At 46.6% G+C, this 13,557-nt stretch overlaps 1 protein-coding gene across 1 annotated transcript in view; it reads right to left on the bottom strand.

The window, feature by feature from the left end:
* cnksr2a (connector enhancer of kinase suppressor of Ras 2a) overlaps positions 1 to 13,557 on the bottom strand; it is a 172,868-nt gene that overhangs the window by 125,678 nt on the left and 33,633 nt on the right. The window contains exon 2 of the mRNA XM_060900564.1: positions 6,793 to 6,956. Within this exon, the coding sequence (XP_060756547.1) occupies positions 6,793 to 6,956 (164 nt within the window). The remainder of the gene's footprint in view (positions 1 to 6,792; positions 6,957 to 13,557) is intronic.

Genomic DNA, 13,557 nt, shown 5'->3' with positions numbered 1-13,557 from the left:
CACAAAACAACCTCAAAATGGATAAAACAGGAAACAAATCAGGTCAATTATCCACAACACAGCAACCAAAATACACATCATCCATCACTCCGGAGCTATCACACACCCCATGGAGACGTTTAACGATCAAACATCAGTCACACACGAGAGAAAAACTCAGTCCCAATCAAAACATCACTAAAACGTACCACGGAAATCTGAATCTGATGCTCCTCCTCAATTTATTTAAATATCGTATGTGAATTATCATAATGTGAAATTTCATTTCTGACTGCATTCGAGTCGATACTGTGCAGTCAGCGGCGTGCTGTGAGTGATTCATGAAGAATAACTGATGATACATGCAACATGAAGAAAACAATATTTATACCTCATACTTTTTATCCATTTATAGTGCCATTTAATGTTGCATAACATCAATGACATGAGGCAGTTCTTGTTCTCACTGACCTTATAGCAGCTATAAACAGTCTTTCCCTCACCAGACTCTCTCTCTCTCTCTCTTGCTCTCTTTCTCTCTCCTTCCATAAATGTTATATACAGTGTCTTGCAAAAGTATTCATCCCCCTTTGTGTTTGTCCTGTTTTGTCGCATTACAAGCTGGAATTAAAATGGATTTTTGGAGGGTTAGTACCATTTGACTTACACAACATGCCTACCACTTTAAAGGTGAAAATTGTTGTTTTATTGTGATATAAACAATAATTAAGATGAAAAAAAAACAGAAAGCTGGAGTGTGCATAAGTATTCACCCCCTTTTGTATGAAACCCCTAAATAAGAGCTTGTCCAACCAGTTGACTTCATAAGTCACATGATTAGTTGATTAAGATCCACCTGTGTGCAATCAAAGTGTCACATGATCTGTCACATGATGTCTGTATAAATCAACCTGTTCTGGAAGGACCCTGACTCTGCAACACTACTAAGCAAGCAACATGAAAACCAAGGAGCCTCCAAACAGGTCAGAGACAAAGTTGTGGAGAAGTATAGATCAGGGTTGGGTTATAAAAAATATTCCAAACTTTGAATATCCCACGGAGCACCATTAAATCGATTATAGCAAAATGGAAAGAATATGGCACCACTACAAACCTGACAAGAGAAGGCCACTCACCAAAACTCACAGACCAGGCAAGGAGGCATTAATCAGAGATGCAACAAAGACACCAAAGATAACACTGAAGGAGCTGCAAAGATCCACAGTGGAGATGGGAGTATCTGTCCAGAGGACCACTTTAAGCTGTACACTCCACAGAGTGGGTGGGGCTTAATGGAAGAGTGGCCAGAAAAAAAGCCATGGCTGAAGAAAACATGTTTGGAGTTTGCCCAACAGCATGTGGCAGACTCCCCAAACACATGGAAGAAGATTCTCTGGTCAAATGAGACTAAAATTGATCTTTTTGGCCATCATGGCCAAAATTTCTGATCTTTTTTGGCCAAGTGTGACACAAATCCAACACCCTGAGAACACCATTCCTACAGTGAAGCTTGGTGGTGGCAGCATCATGCTGTGGGGATGTTTTTCATCTGCAGGGACAAGAAAGCTGGTCAGGACTGAAGGAAAGCTGGATGGCACTAAATACAGGGCAATTCTGGAGGAAAACCTGTTTAAGTCAGCAAGAGGTTTGAGACTGGGATGAAGGTTCATGTTCCAGCATGACAATGACCCTAAACATACTGCTAAAGCTACCCTGGAGTTGTTTAAAGGGAAACATTTAAATGTCTTGGCCCAAATCAAAGCCCAGACCTCAATCCAATTGAGAATCTGTGGCATAATTTGAAGATTATTGTACACCAACGCGATCCATCTAATTTGAAGGAGTTGGAGCAGTTTTGGAATGGGCAAAAATCCCAGTGGCTAGATGGGCTAAGCTAATAGAGACACACCCCAAGAGACTTGAAGCTGTAATTGCAACAAAAGGTAGCTCTAGAAAGTACTGACTTTGGGGGGAGGGGGTGTGTGTGAATACCTATGCACACTCCAGATTTCTGCTTTTTCATCTTTAGTTATTGTTTGTGTCACAGTAAAATAACAAATTTCACCTTTAAAATGGTAGGCATGTTGTGTAAATGAAATGGTGCTAACCCCCCAAAAATCCATTTTAATTCCAGCTTGTAATGCGACAAAACAGGACAAACATCAAGGGGGATGAATACTTTTGCAAGACACTGTATTTCAGCATCTTCCTCGTAAACTTCGGTAAACTTCACCGTAACAACACTCTGTTTATTTGTCTGCTGGACACACCCCAGTGAATGAGATGACCTGTTACTATGGAAACGGTAACATATAAGAACGAGGGCGTTAATATAAACCTGTGCTAATCACCTCTTTCTGACCAATCACAACCCAGAATTCAGAATAATCATGATTTTAGAGATTAATAAAGGTTTTGGTTAAGTTTTTCCTCCATCTGTCCTATCGCTATGGAAACGGAAACGATATAACCGATGGGTTTAATAGAGCCACAGTGTTTAACGGGAGTTATTAAAGGGTTGATTGCGAATCAGGGACTTTGGTGGCCCACTAAAGATTTAGTGTCTCCACTGCACTCATTTCAGCACATCTGTGCAAACTTTCCCTTCTTCCTCTCCTTCATCCCTCCATCTCTTGCTCAAAATCCTCCTGCTTCCTTCCAGTCCCTGGCTGAGATCTTCCTCAAAGCCTCACAGCCACGTGATCATGTTCCACTGCTGTTACAGAACATACCGCATCCTACATCTATCAGAGAATTAACAAACAGAAAAAAAAAACAAAAACAAAAAAACATCACCCTGTAGACAAACAAGCTCTCACCTCAGGCATTTCGGGGAAACAATAAAAACTGAACAGATTGATGTCTTCCTTTTATAATAAGCTTCATATTAAAGAACAAAACAGAAATATTATCCATTATGGACCTGATGTTTCTCCTGGAGTTCTGCTCAATTTGAGTACAACAATTTTACCAGTTTATTATTTCTTTCTAAAAAAAATACTTTATTGCATTTTTCCCCAGTCATTTTTTAATCTCTGTTAAAAAAAGAAAGAATGAACTAAACTGAGGAACTGAAGAACGATTGTTCATCACTCAAAGAACATCACTGAGGTATGTAGTTGGTCCTTAAATTATTAGAATTATACACAAATTTAAAACTATGTAGACAGACATGTAATGATATATTGTGCGATGATAAATCGTGACAGAAATTTATGACAAATTGAACTGATTAAATAAAAATGAATTGTGATTATTATCAGACTGCATAATCTCTATCCCTGTGTCCGAAATCACTCACTACTCACTACAGTGGACTATATAGTGAGTTCGCCATTTTGTAGTGCTGTCTGAATGTATAGTGAGAATTATTACACCCTATATAGTGGACTCAAAGTATCCCACAATGCACCGTGAAAAGTAATGTACAACCGATGGGCATTAACCAAGCAATATATACCATCAGGTACTGTGGTCGTGCAGAAAGAAAAGCTGTAAAAGCTGTTTCATAAGGAACGTTAAGTATTTTAGATTGAGTATAGCAGTAGTTTGTTTCTCCTTATGACAGCAGACATGAGACAAATTTATAAGTTGTGGCGTGAAAATTTCGTTTGTTGGGGTGAATGGATGGAGGAAGAAACACAGAAGCTACAAGATCAACTGTGAGCTACTGCTCATTTACGTATCCCCCCGGTCTCACTTATACCAGAATGCAAGCAATCAAAGGAATAGGACACTTATTATGAATGTTGACTTCAACAAATAATTAACCCTGAAACAAGTAAGTAAAGAGCAGTGTTCTCCCCAGGGATTTCAAAGAGCATCCTGGTAAACCGTCATTTTGAAATAGCATTTTGCTTCTTGAAATAGCATCAAAATCCACCCTATATGTTTCATAAATACATTCAGTTGGTAAACAGGAAGTCGATGTGCGACAGACCTGAAAACGGTATACATGGTATAGAACCCCAAGCTGAAGCTTGGTACCAAATATCAAGCAATTGTGATTTGTAGTTGCTGAGAAAAGTGTTACGAAAATTTTGTAAATCCATGCTATATGTTTTGTAAATGCATTCAGTGAACAGGAAGTCGATGTACGACAGACCTGAAAACAGTATACACGGTATAGAACCCCAAGCTGAAGTTTGGTACCAAGTACCAAGTGGCTATGATTTGTGGTTGCTGAGAAAAAGAGTGTTCCGGACAGACGGAGATACAGACATACGGACGGATGGAGGTAAAAAGCCAGTATTTCCCCCTCCTTTGGAGCGGAGGTATTATAATAAAAATAGAATACGACAGATAAAAATCTGAGAATAAAAGTTACAGTTCAGAGCGAGGAATTAATCAAAAGCCTCAAATTCGATTTAATAAAAGGCAGCGGCAAATAAGAAAGTATTCAGCCTTGATTTAAAAGATGCAGCAGACACAAAGTGCTTTGTATTTATTCATATTGGAAATACACTCAGTATAATATGCATTTATTATTTTGAAAACCCACCAGACGACTGATCTGGCACATTTTAATTGTGCGACAGTAATGATGTAAATAACGCTGCGGTGGAGTAGTGTCCGAAAGTGTTTTTTTCATTTTACCAATGAGCTCACTATATAGTCCTCTATATAGTAATTCCCTAGATAGTGAGTAGGGAGTAGTGAACGAGTGAGTGATTTCGGACACAGCTTTTGTTTTTCCTCATTGTACCTGCATTATTTAGACAGCAGAGGGCTGAATAATGTATAATAGCGGGAATACACATGACTTCACCATAGGCGGAAGTAACACAGCTCTAATGTCGCAAACAAACACACACACGCACACGTACACACAAACCGATCTAAAATGTCAAAGAGCTGTTGTGTGATTGTGTACAAATAGATTCATCAAGAAATCAGAGCTCTCTCTCTTTTTACAGACTGCTGAAAGATTAAAAAAAACGAGAAGCAAATGGAGGGAATACAAATGTTCATAATAGTTTATTAAGAAAAGCAATATTTGTTATTAACTTTTTCATATTTAATAAAATAAATATTTTAGTTAATAGGTTATTATATTTTACTCTAACTTTTATAAATGTGGGTAAATAATTACTGTTGGTTGCTAAGAAAATGAAATACATTTTTTAAATTTAACAAAAGGAATATGTAAGTTGATGAAGAATCGAATTGTTTCGTATTGTTAGATTAAAGCTAGACGGCCTTTCGATTTCATAAAACCGGTGAAATTTAGTTCCCTCTGAAAGGTGGTCATTGCGATATATGTTTATTTCTGTAATATCTCACAAAATATCAGGCCATTCTGTTCTATGGCTGGGAAGTTATTTAATTTGAGGGGATTAAAGCAAATAATGTGCATGAAATCGCTCGCTTCACGCAGTCAAGCAGACAGAGGAAGTCCATGTGCGCATGCGCAGGTTTACCTTTGAGCGTGCACTGACAGTTCCATCATTCCGTCGCTAAACGAACAGCTGATCACACCGAGGTGCTCGCTGACCGCCGATATTTATTAGTTTGGTCTTGCGTTTCCTGTCCTTCGTATATAATATAACGTCTTTTCTTCTCGTTTTCTGTTACTGTAGTCAGTCTTTCATGTTTCATTTGCACACTCATGTCCTCCATTTTTCTCTCCTGTTTCAAATTTGTATCCCACAATGCCTTCACAAACGGAGAAAGCCCACCACGTCATGCATGATGTAGTATCTTGAACTGGGTCATGGTGAAGCAGGAAAAAATAGCGGAGAATTTAGAGTCATCTCATCTCATTATCTCTAGCCGCTTTATCCTGTTCTACAGGGTCGCAGGCAAGCTGGAGCCTATCCCAGCTGATTACGGGCGAAAGGCGGGGTACACCCTGGACAAGTCGCCAGGTCATCGCAGGGCTGACACATAGACACAGACAACCATTCACACTCACACCTACGGTCAATTTAGAGTCACCAGTTAACCTAACCTGCATGTCTTTGGACTGTGGGGGAAACCGGAGCACCCATAGGAAACCCACGCGGACACGGGGAGAACATGCAAACTCCACACAGAAAGGCCCTCGCCGGCCACGGGGCTTGAACCCGGACCTTCTTGCTGTGAGACGACAGCGCTAACCACTACACCACCGTGCCGCCTTAATTGTTCTATTTAAAAAAAAAAAAAAACAAATAAAATTGGAAGTCTGTGATTCGAATTCAGTAGCTTTCAGTCCACTAAACAAAAATAATTGGGTGTTGGGGAAAATTCTTTTTGTGACCTAAACTACCTTTAATTAATCGACATCTTGTGACCAGTCAGAATCCAGAATTCAGCAGGATGTACAAGTGTAAAAGAGTTCTCTTTTAAAGATGCCATAAAAACAGAAGTGACGTAATTCATGAAATGAAAAACAAAACAAATAATTTCTTTTAAAAACAGTAGCAATAAAGTGTTATGGCTGTATATTTCAGGTAAAACACACAACCTTTAAATCAATTTCCTTACAAAATTATTTTTGTTCCAATTTAGTGCAAAGTTCATGTACAATATATACAGTAGTAAAGTTGAATATATTATATTTTTATGTTTTCCATTGTTCGCAACTGGTAAATCGTTTTAGATAAAACAAACCTGCTGGATGAATAAATGTAAATGTTTTTGTCATGTGCTTGTTCAGTGATGGTGCTCTTTAATAGCGTGTAACACGCTGCTAATTTGCTGCTAATTGTGATTAGCCTACAGCTGCTTAGTCGAGTTAGTGCGAATATAGAATCAATTAAAGACATTTTTTTCACTGAATCTTTAAAACTGTAAGGAGGAGAATAAAAGTGGCGTATGTAGAGTTCCTACCAGAGCACACAGCAGGTCCACCGCTTCGAGGATCAGCTCCTGGTGGCCGATGCGTGACACACCCAGATCCTCCAGCTCCTGATGGGTAATGCGCAGCAGCTGATCACCGCCGACTTTCTCTCGCTCGAAGTTCTTAATGTACTGCTGCAGACAGTCATCCAGTCCTGCAGGTAAAAAAATATAAAACGTTTATTAATGTCCTATAAACTTTTTGCATGTGTTAAGTCTAAGGGCAGGTGTTTTAATGCTGTCCATAAAAACATACTGCTTGAAAAAGATCTTCTGTTACAAGCTCTAAATGCATCCTCCTTGACGGAACGACTTTCTGCCCTCTGAGGGAAGCATTTGTCATTCTAGTCTTGTCAGAGTCCCTGCTTGCACTCAGTGCAAAATGTATCCTGTTCTTACTCTTTAGGTGACATTTGGCATACCTAACAACCTGTGTCCCCCCCCATGTCTTCCCTCTGTCTGTCCCTCAGAGATCCTGACCACTTCTGCTCCTCGGACCTGCCTGATCCATCCTGATGCCCTATGTCTGGCTGGAGTCTCATCACATCACTCCTGTGGAGGACGGCCCCATATGCACAGTCGAAAGTCGCACCTCGAGGACGCTCTGGACACTTACAGTAATGCTTTTATGGCTGAGGACTACAGCTGACTTGCTAACTTTAGGACTGCAGTTGTCATGAACGGTTTTGCACTCAAGTTTTCATCAATGAAGAGTTTATAACATCAACGAAACTGACTTCATGCTAAAACTATAATGAATTTCCTGGTTACATAGTTATACTTTGTGACTCTATAGGGGACAGTTATAGAAGCGAGTTATTTATAATCATGCTATCTGTCATCACCCAGATGAGGATGGGTTCCCTTTTGAGTCTGGTTCATCTCGAGGTTTCTTCCTCATATCGTCTGAGGGAGTTTTTCTTTGCCATCATCGCCACAGGCTTGATCATTGGGGATAGAGTAGGGATAAAATTAGCTCGTATTTAAAACCTTTAATTTTCTGTAAAGCTGCTTTGCGACAATGTCTGTTGTTAAAAGCACTATACAAACAAACTTGACTTGAGTTGACTTGACTATAAACACTCGTTCTTTCACCAGCCTTGTCATGTTACTGAGAAACTGCAAAGAAGCGTATGAGTTCAATAAATGTCTCCTTACAGAAAACTTCACCATATCAACTTTCTTTTATCTGCTGGACATGCCCCTGTGAATGAGCTGTTACTATAGAAATGATAACGTATTTGGAAGAACACATTAGTTTAAAAAGAGTGTTCCGAGAGCACAATACCCCCCCCCCCCCCCCCCCCCCCCGCTGGAAACTCTGCCATACCTCTGGTAAAATGTGACTGAATTGAACTGAATTGCAGTATGCGTATTACCGACATATAACAAAGAATCCTGTCAAGTTTCATGAAATTCCTCCAAAAATTGTGAGAGGAGTTGATTTCAGAAGGCGAGTACCCTTCCTGGGACGGACGGATGGACATAGCCACGACGTAATCCTTCTTCAAGCCTTTTGGCCAGCGGGGGATAAAAATTGTGAGGGAAGTTGATTTCGGAAAGCAAGCACACCTTGATGAAGTTGCCAAAGTACAAGTTTGTTAATAATCAAGGGCATAATGCTGGTAAAATTTGCCCAAATTAAACGAAATTTCAATCTGCATATAACTGTCTGTGGCAGCGGGGGCGTGGTCAAGCGCCGGTCTGTGACAGGAGGGTGGAGTCAGGGAAGGTAAGTGGCAGAATCACTTCACCTGAGAGCAATTAACGTGTTTGTGTGTCTTTCCAGTGACCGCGCCCTATATGAGGAGGGAGAGTGAGAGCGGAGGGAGCTCTGCCCTGAACCAGACGCCGGTTGTGTGTGTCTGTCTGGCTGTTTGAATGAATGATTGGTTAGCTGAAAAGTCTAGCAATAAAACGCTATTTTGGAATCTGGTCTCTGTCCTGCCGTCCTCTGTGCTCCACCCACACATAGGGAGTCCTACAGTGGTGCCGAAACCCGGGAAAGTGGAGCACCAACCCAGCAGCCCCATGGAATCCTCCCCGTTCACCGACCTGGTCCACGCCCTCGCCACGGCTCAGCAAAGCCAGCACCAGGCGCTCGTCACACTCCGAAAGGAACAAGAACGGCGCTTCGAAGCCCTGGTGCTGGCCCAGCAAGAAGATCGCAAGGCGTTCCGGCATCTCCTCACGTCGGCGGGGCCCACCAGCGCTCCGGCCGCGGGCCCGTCTCCCCTCACTGTCACCAAGATGGGCCCGCAGGACGACCCCGAGGCGTTCCTCACGTTGTTCGAACAGGTCGCTGATGCCTCGGGGTGGCCGATGGAGCAGCGCGCGGCGCGCCTCCTCCCCCTGCTCACGGGAGAGGCACAGCTGACCGCGGTACAGCTCCCCGCCGACCGCCGGCTGGCCTACGCGGACCTCTGCAGGGCCGTCCTCCAGCGCGTGGGGCGCACACAGGAACAACAGCGCCAGCGCTTCCGCGCGCTGCGATTGGAGGAAGTCGGCTGGCCGTTCGCGTTCGGCCAGCAGCTCCGGGACGCCTGCTGGCGGTGGCTGAGGGCGAGCGATCGCGACGCCGAGGGAATCGTCGACCAGGTGGTACTGGAACAGTTCGTCGCCCGCTTACCAGCAGGAACCGTGGAGTGGGTCCAGTGCCACCGCCCGGCGTCGCTGGATCAGGCAGTCGAGCTGGCGGAGGATCATCTGGCGGCTGTCCCGGCGGCAGGACAGCAGATGACATCATCTCTTCTCTCCTCTCTCTCTCTCTCTCTCTCCCCCTCCTCCTGTCTCCCGTCCTCGCCCCATTCCCCCACCGCGGAGGCGGGGACCGGCACCACCCCAGCCGGCCCGCCGCACCCGCGGTGCCCTCCCGTTTCTCCCTTCTGTGTCTGTCTCTCCCCCACCTCAGGTGAGTGAGCCCCAGATCACCGGTGCAGAGGGAAAGCCCAGGCCGGTTTGCTGGCGCGGCGGGGAACCGGGCCACCTTCAACAGCAGTGCACAGCAATGGAAGTGGGCGCGGTGGTTCGGATCCCCGACGCGCCAGAGGCCGCCCTCGATCGGGCCGGAGCGTATCGCATACCGGTGAGTATCCAAGGGGATACATATCAGGCGTTGGTGGATTCTGGTTGTAATCAGACCTCGATTCGCCAAAGCTTGGTTCAAAACGAGGCATTGGGGGGAGCACAAGGGGTGAAGGTTTTGTGTGTGCACGGGGATGTTCACAGCTACCCTTTGGTGTCGGTCCACATTATTTTCAGAGGGGAAAAATTTATAGTGAAGGCGGCGGTTAATCCTCGCCTTACCCACTCTTTAATTTTGGGGACTGATTGGCCGGGATTTCGGGGTTTAATGACGCGCCTAGTAGAGAGTGGGTCCTGCCATTTGACAGGGGGAGGTCCCGGTGTCGCTTTGGCGGGAGCAGCTGTCACAGAGCCGTCTACGTCATCTCCGCGTCAGAGCGAGGAGCCGCCGGCTCCTCCTCTCTCTATTGGGGAATCCCTCGCGGATTTCCCATTAGAGCAGTCGCGAGACGAGACTCTGCGGCATGCGTTTGACCAAGTGAGAGTAATCGATGGTCAAAGGCTCCAGCCGAATGCCACCCCGTCCTTCCCCTACTTCGCGATTATGAAGGATGGATTATACCGAGTGACGCAGGACACTCAAACGAAAGAGCGAGTCACGCAGCTTTTAATTCCGAAGAGCCGCCGGGAATTGGTATTCCAGGTGGCTCACTTTAATCCCATGGCTGGACACTTAGGGCAGGATAAAACACTAGCCCGAATAATGGCCCGATTCCATTGGCCGGGGATTCGCGGCGATGTCCGTAGGTGGTGTACGGCATGCCGCGAATGCCAGTTAGTAAACCCAGCGGCCATTCCAAAAGCGCCTTTGCGCCCTCTACCGTTAATCGAGACCCCGTTTGAGAGAATTGGGATGGATCTCGTCGGGCCATTAGATCGGTCAGCACGAGGGTACCGCTTTATATTAGTTCTGGTGGACTATGCAACGCAATACCCAGAAGCAGTGCCTCTGCGCAATATCTCAGCACGTAGTATTGCAGAGGCGCTCTTCCGTGTCATCTCCCGAGTTGGAATCCCGAAAGAGATTCTGACTGACCAAGGCACTACGTTTATGTCACGAACACTGCGCGAACTGTATGGGTTATTGGGGATTAAGCCGATCCGCACCAGCGTATATCACCCACAAACGGACGGTTTAGTGGAACGGTTCAACCGCACCCTCAAAAATATTATTAAAAAATTCGTAAGTGAGGACGCACGTAATTGGGATAAGTGGCTCGAACCCTTGCTGTTCTCAGTGCGAGAGGTCCCCCAAGCCTCCACGGGGTTCTCCCCGTTCGAATTATTATATGGGCGTAAGCCGCGCGGCATCCTGGACGTGCTGCGGGAAAATTGGGAGGAGGGACCTTCACAAAGTAAGAACGAAATTCAGTACGTTATGGACCTGCGCGCAAAACTCCACATGCTCACCCACCTAACTCAGGAGAATTTGCGGCAGGCCCAGAAACGGCAAGCCCGCCTGTACAACAAGGGTACGCGCCTTAGAGAGTTCACACCGGGAGATAAAGTACTCGTACTGCTGCCCACGTCGAGCTCCAAATTGATCGCCAAGTGGCAAGGGCCCTTTGAGGTCACACGGCGAGTCGGGGACGTCGACTATGAGGTGAGGCGAACAGACAGGGGTGGGGCGCTACAGATCTACCACCTCAATCTGCTGAAACTCTGGAACGAGGAGGTCCCCGTGGCGTTGGTGTCGGTAGTTCCAGAGAAGGCGGAGCTGGGGCCGGAGGTTCAAAAAGGGACATTGGCATCACGTACCTCTCCGGTCCCCTGTGGAGACCACCTCTCCCCGACCCAGCTCACGGAGGTCGCCCAGTTGCAGGCCGAGTTTTCGGACGTGTTCTCGCCCCTGCCCGGTCGCACTAACCTCATAGAACACCACATAGAGACGCCCCCGGGGGTGGTAGTGCGTAGCCGCCCTTACAGGCTACCCAAACACACAAAAAAAGTGGTTCGGGAAGAACTTCAGGCCATGCTAGAAATGGGCATCGTCGAGGAGTCCCACAGTGACTGGAGCAGCCCGGTGGTCTTGGTTCCCAAGGCTGACGGCTCGGTCCGGTTCTGTGTGGACTATAGAAAAGTCAATGCGGTGTCTAAATTCGACGCGTACCCAATGCCTCGTACTGATGAGCTGCTCGATCGACTAGGCACGGCTCGCTTTTACTCGACACTGGATTTGACGAAGGGATATTGGCAGATCCCCTTGACTCCATTATCCCGGGAGAAAACGGCCTTTTCCACACCGTTTGGCTTACACCAGTTCGTCACACTTCCGTTTGGGCTGTTTGGGGCGCCCGCTACGTTTCAGCGGCTGATGGACAGGGTCCTCCGGCCCCACGCCACCTATGCGGCCGCGTATTTGGACGATATTATCATTTATAGTAATGACTGGCAGCGGCACCTGCAACAACTGAGGGCCGTCCTTAGGTCGCTGAGGCGGGCGGGACTCACTGCCAACCCAAAGAAGTGTGCGATTGGGCGGGTGGAAGTACGGTATCTGGGCTTCCACTTGGGCAACGGGCAGGTGCGTCCCCAAATTAATAAGACAGCAGCGATTGCGGCCTGCCCGAGGCCCAAGACCAAAAAGGGGGTGAGACAGTTCCTGGGGCTGGCTGGCTACTATCGTAGGTTTATACCTAATTATTCGGACGTCACCAGCCCGCTGACTGACCTCACTAAAAAGGGAGCGCCAGATCCGGTCCAGTGGACGGAGCAGTGTCAGCGGGCTTTCTCTGAGGTAAAGGCTGCACTGTGTGGGGGGCCACTTTTACACTCCCCTGACTTCTCTCTCCCTTTTATGTTACAGACGGATGCGTTGGACAGAGGGCTGGGGGCCGTTTTGTCCCAGCAGGTGGAGGGTGTGGACCGCCCGGTCCTTTACATCAGTCGGAAGCTGTCAGTGCGTGAGGGGCGCTACAGCACGATTGAGAAGGAGTGCCTGGCGATCAAGTGGGCGGTCCTCACCCTCCGTTACTACCTGCTGGGGCGCCCTTTCACCCTCTGTTCGGACCACGCGCCCCTCCAGTGGCTCCACCGCATGAAGGATGCCAACGCGCGGATCACCCGTTGGTATCTGGCACTCCAACCCTTCAACTTCAAGGTGGTCCACAGGCCGGGGGCGCAGATGGTCGTGGCGGACTTCCTCTCCCGTCAAGGGGGGGGGAGTCGGCTGCAGGCCGGACGGGCGCCCGGCCTGAGTCGGGCGGTGGGGGTATGTGGCAGCGGGGGCGTGGTCAAGCGCCGGTCTGTGACAGGAGGGTGGAGTCAGGGAAGGTAAGTGGCAGAATCACTTCACCTGAGAGCAATTAACGTGTTTGTGTGTCTTCCCAGTGACCGCGCCCTATATGAGGAGGGAGAGTGAGAGCGGAGGGAGCTCTGCCCTGAACCAGACGCCGGTTGTGTGTGTCTGTCTGGCTGTTTGAATGAATGATTGGTTAGCTGAAAAGTCTAGCAATAAAACGCTATTTTGGAATCTGGTCTCTGTCCTGCCGTCCTCTGTGCTCCACCCACACATAGGGAGTCCTACACTGTCATATAACAAAGCCTTTTGCCAAGTTTGGTGAAATTCCTCCACAAACTGTGAGAGGAGTTGATTTCAGAAGAACGTACACCCTCATGAAATTGTCAAAGTACAAGTTATTTAATCAAGGGTCAAAACTCTGGTCAAATTTT

This window comes from Neoarius graeffei, chromosome 19 (genome assembly GCF_027579695.1).
Source record: "Neoarius graeffei isolate fNeoGra1 chromosome 19, fNeoGra1.pri, whole genome shotgun sequence".
Lineage (NCBI taxonomy): Eukaryota > Metazoa > Chordata > Actinopteri > Siluriformes > Ariidae > Neoarius > Neoarius graeffei.
Note: the sequence above shows the minus strand (reverse complement) of the source record. Positions and strands in the feature narration are given on the sequence as shown.